Raw genomic sequence first — 9389 nt, 5'->3', positions numbered from 1 at the left:
CTTCATGAACTTGCCTCAGTGATAAAATGTGCTTGTTAGATTTGGATTTCCTGTTGGAGAATTCTGTGGAATTGATTACATGATTTTTCAGTAGCAGCGATTGCCTTGAACTGATAACTATAGCAACCACTGTTGGAAAAGAGAAAGACTATGCACGACAGATAATTAAATCTCTTGTCAGTAGATTTCTTTGAGGTTGGTGGAACTATATGGGCTGTGAATAACGTTCAGTTCATAATAATATGTACATTTCTTAAAAATAGCCTGATTTGACAATTTGTTTGCAATGTTATTCTTTTATTCATTTATAATGACTCAATATGTTTGATGTCATAAGTTGCATAAAATATTGCTTACTGTGGCATAAATAAAGTTCAAACAATGTAAAATCAAAGCCACTTTAGATTTTCAATATTTAATAAACAAATGTAAAAGTATGTTCTCAACAAAACTGGATAACACATGTACATTCTTACCAGTAAATTAACTCAATGTTATTTTCCCTCAGACTTAAGTAATAACCAACGGCACTAGTAATTTCTGTTTTTCTGGTAGTTAGAACGACGTTTTTATTCCTCCATACCAACTTAAAACAATAACAGCATTTGGGCTAAGTGCAATATTTACAGATATTATAGAAACTATAACTTAGCATTATGTTACACCACTGAATAGGGGCTAGAAAGTTCTCACTTTCATTTTATTATTAATATTGGTCAATGAGCAATGTATCTAAATCTTTTAGCCTGTGTGAAAAGCAAACATTATTCAACAAATGTTTTTAGTATCCTACTAAATATTATCTACAAACAGCTTATGCAAAACATTAGAAATGGCTAACAGTGCCCAAGTAAATTGTTGATCTACCGAACTTTTATCAAACAGATTCAAAAAAACAAGTTTACACAATTTGTCTAATTATACAATTTAGGTAATGCATTAATGTTACATTTTCAAATTTGCAAACATCTTAAAGCAAAACTGAGATTCAAAGTGTGTGCATTAAACTGTGTTCCAAGTTACCATCATTATGTCATCACACACAAATCTACATTCGTTTCTAAGAGGTACCAGGTTCTATTTTGGGCTCCAATATCTCGGGAAAGTTGCTCTTCACCAGTTATTTAAAGCGTTACCTTTGCCTTTAAGTTACAAGTGGAACATGACATCTGTATCAAATCTAAGAGAAAAATATGCATTAAAACAGTGCATCAGATTTATAAATTGGAGTTTGGTGCTCATAGTATACAATTAGTGCTAAGAAGCAGTAACATTTCCAATTGACAGTAAATATCTGAAAAGTAGAACACTATACTCAGAACAGATGTATCCTAAACCATCTTGTACACATTCTCCGTAGACACTAGTGGAGTTCCGCAAGGATCGGTGCTGGGGCTGCTTCTCTTCACGTTGTATATTAATGAATTGGATAAGGTGAGAAGGCTCTGTGGCCAAGTTTGCAGATTATGCTAAAAGAGGGGGCGGGGCAGGCAGTGAAGAGGAAGCAAGGACTCCGCAGAAGGACTTGGAGAGGTTAGGAGAGCAGGCAGAGAAGTGGCAGATGAAATTCAGTATAGCAAAAATGCAGTCATGCATTTTGGTAATAAGAATAAAGGTGTAGATTATTTTCTAAATGGAGAGAGAATCCAGAAATTGGAGGTGCAGAGGGGAGTGCTGGTGCAGGACTCCCAAAAAGTTCATTTGCAAGTCGAATCAGTAGTAAAGGAAGGCAAATTTATATAAAGCATTTATATAAAGAGGACTGGCATACATAAACAGAGATGTAATGCCTAGGATCTATAAGGTGCTGGTCAGGCCGCATTTGGAGTACTGTTAGCAAATATGGGCCCCATATCTGAGGAAGTGTGTGCTGGTTCTGGAGAGGCTCGAGCAGGGGGGATTACAAGAATGATTTCAGGAATGAGTGGGTTAGCATATGATGAGCATTTGACTGCACTGGGCCTCTACATGCTGGAGTTTAGAAGGGTGAGGGGGGACCTCATTGAAACTTACAGATTAATGAAAGGCTTAGATATAGAGTGGATGTGGAAAGGATGTTTCCACTGGTGGGAGAGCCTAGGACCAGAAGTCATAGCCTCAGAATTAAAGGGCAACTCGAGAAAGGAGATGAGGAGGAAATTCTTTGGTCAGAGGGTAGTTAATCTGTGGAACTCATTGTCACAGAGGGCTGTGGAGGCCAAGTCAGTGGACTTTTTTTAGGTAGAGATAGCCAAATTCCTGATTAGAACGGGTGTCAAGGGTTATGGGGAGAAGGCGCGAAAATGGGATTAGGAGGCAACGATCAGCCATGTTGAATGGCGGAGTAGACTCGATGGGCCGAATGGCCTAATTCTACTATAACTTGTGAACATTGTATCATCCTCAATTATACATACCATTATTCTGTCCAAGTGAAAATGCCAACTTTACAATCAGAGTTGTTTGTCAAGGGGTAAAATGCTCATGCGAAATTGGGCTCAAACAGTAAATACCAGACCCTTTTTACAAATGTAAACTTCCATGTTACTGGTTCCAAGTTGGATTAGTTCTAAGCTCATTTATTTGATCTACCTCAGTTTCAGAAGTTGTCATAACATTTCTGCTTGGAATGTTCAAGGGAACATTGATCCATAACAAAGTAGCACAAACAAATTTTACATCTGGAATAGTTTATTTTTGTTCCTCACTAAAACTGAATATACTGCTTAATCAAATCCTACCATCTTTACACCGACTCCCATGGCTATCTGGACTACACTTCTTCCTACCCTGCTTCCTGTAAGGACTCTATCCCCTACTCCCAATTCCTCCGTCTACGCCGCATCTGCACCCAGGATGAGGTGTTCCAAACCAGGGCATCGGAGATGTCCTCATTCTTTAGGGAATGGGGGTTACCCGTTCGACTATAGATATAGGGTTTCCTCTATATCCCATAGATCTGCTCACTCCCCACCCCCTCCCACTCGTAACAAGGGCAGAGTCCCCCTTGTCCTCACCTTCCACCCTACCAGTCGTCGCATACAACACATAATCCTCCGACATTACCTCCAACGGGATCTCACCTCTGGCCACATCTTCCCATCTACTCCCCTTTCTGCTGAGACCGTTCCCTCCGTAACTCTCTGGTCAATTTGTCCCTTCCCACCCAACACCACCCCCTCCCCTGGTACTTTACCTTGCAACCGCAGGAAATGCTACACTTGTTGCTTTACCTCCCCCATTGACTCCATCCAAGCACCCAAGCAGTCTTTCCAGGTGAGGCAGAGGTTCACCTGCACCTCCTCCAACCTCATCTATTGTTCCTGGTGGCAACTGCTCTACATCGGTGAGACCAAGCGCAGGCTTCGCGATCGCTTCGCCCAACACCTCCGCTCAGTTCACATTAACCAATCTGATCTCCTGGTGGCTCAGCACTTCAACTCCCCCTCCCATTTCGAATCCGACCTTTCTGTCTTGGGCCTCCTCCATGGCCAGAGTGAGTCCCACCGCAAATTGGAGGAGCAACACCTCATATTTCACTTGGGTAGTTTACACTCCAGCAGTATGAACATTGCCTTCTCCAATTCCAGGTAGTCCTTGCTTGCTCCCTCCTTCCCTTCTCAGCTCTCCCACAGCCTACTGTCTCTGCCTCCTTTCTTTTTCCTGCCCCCCCCCCCCCCCCCCCACCCGACATCAGTCTGAAGAAGGGTCTCGACCCGAAACGTTGCCTATTCCTTTGCTCCATAGATGCTGCCCCACCCGCTGAGTTTCTCCAGCATTTTTGTCTACCTTTGAGTTTTCCAACATCTGCAGTTATTTCTTAAACATCTTAACACTGGTAATCTGCAGAATTTTCATCGCACGGTTTAACAAATTTACGCAGAAAATGGATGAGTGGCTAAAGAATATTTAACCTTTGCCAGTGATGACCTAGACAACACCAGTCAGATGTGTTCACGAGGCAGCTTGTTTTTGACAGAGCCTCCACTCTGGGTCTTTAACTCAGTAACAACTACAGTGGTAGTGCACAAATTTGCTGAGCTGTGGGACTAGATGCACTTCATAGAGACACAAGGTTTTGTAAACCAGTACACGGTGCTGGTTTACAAAAAAGACACAAAGTGCTTGCCTCAGCAGGTCAAGTAGCTTCTCTGGAGAACATGAATAGGTGATGTTTCGAGTCAGGACCCTTCTTCAGACAGACTTGAAATGGGGCCCTGACCCGAAACATCACCTATTCATGTTCTCACATGTGTTTAAGTAAATGTACTTGCCTAAAAATCAGATTTCACCTTTTTTGGATGCGCTGATTGTTGCATATACATCACCAATTTCAAGTCAGATCTCCAGCAAATAAAATCATTGCCTTGAACAAAATACATTGAAAACTGTGCTGTAGTGATTTACATACAGAATCATGTTAAATTGGTACCTGCAGGGATCCTGATTTTCTATCACTTTTAGATATTTTACATACACCTGAGAAGGATAGCAACCATGCAGAGTAAAACTCCAGTCATCTTTGGACAATGAAACTGCAGGATGAGCAAATATTATTCTATTAATAATATTTGTATTAAAAGGCAAGGATTACAGGTCTTAATAACTAAAGACCTGTCGCACTGACCTCTGTAGTCATGAAGACGCTTGAAAGGCTTGTGCTGGCCAAGCTGAAAAATATCACAAACCCCCTGCTGGACCCTCTGCAGTTTGCATATTGGGCCAATAGATCTGTGGATGACGCAGTCAACCTGGGACTGCACTTCATCCTCCAGCACCTAGACCGCCAGGGGACCTATGCGAGGATTCTGTTTGTTGATATTAGCTTTGCATTCAACACCATCGTGCCAGAGCTACTACACTCCAAACTTTCTGAGTTGACTGTGCCTGAACTCCTCTGTCGGTGGATCACCAGCTTCCTGACAGACAGGAAGCAGCATGTGAGGCTGGGAAAGCACATCTCGGACCCGCAAACCCTCAGCATAGGAGCACATCAAGGCTGCGTACTATCCCCTCTCTACTCTCTCTACACCAATGACCACCTCCACAGACTCCTCTGTCAAGCTTCTCAAGTTTGCGGATGATACAACCCTGATTGGACTGATCCAGGATGGGGAGGAATCTGCCTACAGACAGGAAGTGTCACAGCTAGCGTCCTGGTGCCATCGCAACAACCTGGAGCTCAATGCTCTTAAGTCAGTGGAATTGATTGTAGACTTTAGGAGAGCTCCTCCTCCCCTCACCCCACTCACCATCAACAACACCCCAGTCACATCTGTGGAGTCTTTTAAGTTCCTGGGAACCATCATCTCCAAGGACCTTAACTGGGGGGGCTACCATCGACTCCACAGTCAAAAAGGCACAACAGAGGATGTACTTCCTACGGCAGCTGAGGAAGCACAATCTGCCACAGGCAATGATGGTTCAATTCTATACAGCCATCGTAGAGTCTGTCCTCACCTTCTCCATCATAGTCTGGTTTGGCTCAGCCATCAGGCACGACACCCGGAGGCTGCAGCGAATCGTCCGATCAGCTGAGAAGATTATTGGCTGCAACCTTCCCTCCATCGATGAACTGTACACTGCAAGGGCCAGGAAGCGAGCGGGCAAGATCATCTCTGAGCCCCCTCACCCTGGCCACAAACTCTTTGAATCACTTCCCTCTGGAAGGCGATTCCGGACTGTCAAAGCTGCCAGAGCCAGACATAAAAACAGCTTTTTTTCCACGAGTAGTAGTAGCTCTACTCAATAGCCAAAAATCTGTAACCTCCTTTTGCTCTGATATTTTGTTTGGTTCACATGTTTGATCAATGGTGTTTTATTATTAATGTTTAGTGTTTTATGTGTTATTCGTAACTGTCACTGTATGTCATGTTGTCACTTGTGGGCGGAGCACCAAGGCAAATTCCTTGTATGTGAATACTTGGCCAATAAACTTATTCATTCATTCATTCAAACACACTTTTTTCACTTTAATTATAAGTTAACAGCACCATGTGAATTTTCTCTATGAACCTGATAAATTGAATGGGTGCATAACAAACACAAACCCTGACTCTGACTGCAAACCTTCCCAGATTCCTGAACCCAATCCATTGATCAAACCTCGATTCTACATTGAATAGTCCATACACAAGAGCTTGGCCAAAGATCTACCTGCCACATTTTGCATATCTCAGTGATGATATAAGCAAATATGTTGTTCTAAGGGCTTGGTATGATGTGCCTCATCAACAAGTGGAAATGTGTAGCTCATAATTAATGACATCATCAGATGTGTGCCTGACACTACAAAAACGTACAGCATGTTTGGATGAATTGCAATGGAAGTGACTAGTGCTATCTTCCAATGGGCTTGATTTCATCTGAAGTGATCAATCACAAAAACAATCTGGCATTAGTAAAACTGACCCTTTACCCAATAATCCACCCAATTTCCTGCCATTTTTCTTACCATTTAAAAGTACTACAATATCGTTTGACAGTGATAGGTCCTAAGGATCTGCCAACGGTGATCTGGCTGGTTACTTTGAAGGATGGCTAGAGCGAGCAAGCCTGGACAGGGTTTGGGGTTGTGTGGCCAAGAACGGTGCAGCCACAGGAATAACATGAACAGTGAGTGCAAGCAGTTGGTCAGATCAAGCCCAAGGTCAGATGGTTATGGTTGACAAGACTCCTATTTTGAAAGATGTGAGCAACAGTCACTAGCTCTGAATAAATCTCTAATCTATGCACATGGTAGACAAAATCTGCATCAAGCTTTCTCTGGAATAAACAATAAATACAGTTTACTAGAAACATATAAACATATCTTTAGTTTCCAATTAAACTTTTTTCTACATGATATGAACATCATTGGGAATGCTGGTGTTTATTGCCCATATCTAATTGCCATGAACTGAGGAGTAGGCTGAGTCACCTACACAGGAGGATCTGGAGTCACATAGAGATAAAATTGCTAACCCTTCCCTGAAAGATTTTAGTGAGTTAGGTTGTTTTTGAAGCAACAATCCAGTTAGTTTCCAATTCCTTGCTAGTATGGTGCATTTCAAGCTCCTGTCTCTGGAACAACAGTGCAGGCTTCCAAGTGCTGATCCAGTGACCCAACCACTATACCACAATACACTTTACAATACAACAAACATATTTTGTATTTACTAGAAGGTTAAAGAAAAAATACTGAATAATAAAATAAAGCACTTACATTGTCAAGGCAAGCTGTGGAACACTACTCTTACACTGTTGTGGATGGACCAAGCGTAATTTGATCGGATTTCTGCTGACGAGAAAAGTGTAAGGAAAGAACTTAATGACACACACTATGGAGAATAAGAATGAACTTCAGAGTCATCATTTGGTTTTCAAAGACACTTTGTGGTGCAAAAAGCATCTGTGTCTGGTTCATTCCATCTTTATCTCCCTCTCTGAAGCGAGGGATAGTTCAGTAAGCATTTGCTTCAAAATAATTACATGTAGTTCTGCTATAATGTGTGCTTTCATAACACGATTTGCATCATGCAGGCTGAATTGGCTGTGAAGCGATTTTGATCAGGAAGTAGACCACTTAAAAGTTACTTTTGAAATTGACAAGCAGAAAAGAAAGTTGCGTAGGAATTAAACAGCATAGGGGGCAAAAATCCAGTTCCCATGTTTCCACTTCCCACTTCTGGAACTCTCAATCCTCTAACCCCCTTTCCCCCATTGATACAATTGTATGTATAACAATATTGTCAATAATACAGTATTTTTTAGGATTGCAACTATCGCATTATACCAGATCTACAAGTTAACTATTTACAGCATCTCCAGATTCATCATTTGTCCCACCATCAGTTTTTTTGTGCACAATTATTCATTTTACAACCCATCCCTTTTGTTTTCTTATTCTGTTCCGTCTCTGCGTTGGAACTAACTTTCTCCATTGAACTGATTTGTACAGTTAACTTTCATCAGATGTTGCCTGATCTGAGCATTTCCTGCATTTTTCCTATTTCACTCACTAGAGTCGGTACTTATCAATGTGTAGAAAGTATTTGAAACTTTAAAAACCGCAAAGCAATACACATGACTACAAAATAGAAGTGGGAATGTAAACCAAGATTAAGTGTACATTTAATACATACCATTGGCATATATTGATTATTTGAGAATTGAGGTTTGTCTTGCTTTGGAGAAGGTGTATAAAAGCTGTGCTTAGATTCCAGGAAAGAATACGAGGCAGAGATATCAGAAGGAGATCCCGTCTCTTCAGAGAGATTTTCAGGAAGGAGACTGGAGATGCAGCCACTATCAGACCCACTCGAGCCACTACCAGATACGCAGTGGAAAGACAACTCTGAGCTTTCAGTTGCTTAAATAGAAGCAGAACATTAATAAAAATAAAATATTATATTTCACTATTTTATGTAACAAAATTCTAAAACCTTAATACAATACTGTATCTTTCTGGCTTCTTTAATTCTAGTGACAAGATGAAATGTAATATCAATGTTTATTTATTTTGTATGTAACATTATATTTCTGCATATGCTGTCATTTTTATTTGCAACATTTAATACTTATTCTGACATTATATTACTACAAAAGAATAAAGTACAAATAACATAATTTTAATGAATGACCAATTGGTTGTGACGCGATATTGATCAGGAAGTAGAAAACCACTTAAAAATTACTTTTGAAATTGCAAGGCAGAAAAAAAGTTGTTTTGTAATTAAACAATATCGGGCACTCAGTACTGCTGCCATCTGACTACGATGACCACTGTGTATTTTTAAAACACTAACACTGTCCAATCTTGTTTGACTTAAACTGGGGCTCCCAAATCCAGAATAGAACTGCCAGGTGACTGTCTCAATTAAAAAAAATCAAGCAACTCAAAGGGCTTCCACTGTTTAAAGAGCCTCTCAGTCACCAACAAGATATTTCACATGGAATTTCCAAAATCCACAGGCTTCCCTCCACATCCCCACCTCTTCAGGAATGCATCTAATTCACCAGTATTTTAAACGTCGCTCAGATAACCTTGGCACCCTCACTAGCCCGCCACCCCCCCCCCCCCCCCCCCCCCCCAACCTCCTTGGCAGCCGTAACATGTGCTGCTGCATATTTATAAGTGGGCAAAACAATGGTAGCTGCCGTAATTTGGATGGGCTCCTTTCGGGACCTACATAGATCATGCCTTAATGCCTCTAATTTGGTTGAAACTACTTAGACACTTATAGAATCATTTGTTGTTGATTTTGAAACTTTTATTTGGAAGGATGAAAAGTGAGATAAAAACAACCTGCAATGATGTCTTAGTGCACCATAAATAAGTGAAATACAATTTCTATCCATATTGTTGCTGCTCAGCTTATAGCTTTAGTGATTATGGACATAAAATACAGTACACCAGGGATGAGTTGCGC

At 41.1% G+C, this 9389-nt stretch overlaps 1 protein-coding gene across 7 annotated transcripts in view; it reads right to left on the bottom strand.

The window, feature by feature from the left end:
* Window positions 1-276: 276 nt before the first annotated feature.
* The window catches only part of LOC116982783, a 106721-nt gene continuing 97608 nt past the window's right edge, over window positions 277-9389 (bottom strand). For 4 of the 7 annotated variants that reach the window (XM_033036221.1, XM_033036227.1, XM_033036225.1 and 1 more), the window contains 3 exons: window positions 8103-8329; window positions 7184-7258; window positions 277-1180 (listed from right to left, as the gene is read on the bottom strand). In XM_033036221.1, the coding sequence (XP_032892112.1) occupies window positions 7214-7258; window positions 8103-8329 (272 nt within the window). In that variant the 3' untranslated portion in view covers window positions 277-1180; window positions 7184-7213. The remainder of the gene's footprint in view (window positions 1181-7183; window positions 7259-8102; window positions 8330-9389) is intronic. The other 3 variants (XM_033036222.1, XM_033036223.1, XM_033036224.1) reach the window with 3 other exon arrangements.

This window comes from Amblyraja radiata, chromosome 17 (assembly GCF_010909765.2).
Source record: "Amblyraja radiata isolate CabotCenter1 chromosome 17, sAmbRad1.1.pri, whole genome shotgun sequence".
NCBI classification, from domain to species: Eukaryota; Metazoa; Chordata; class Chondrichthyes; order Rajiformes; family Rajidae; genus Amblyraja; species Amblyraja radiata.
This window is presented reverse-complemented; position numbering and strand designations above follow the sequence as displayed.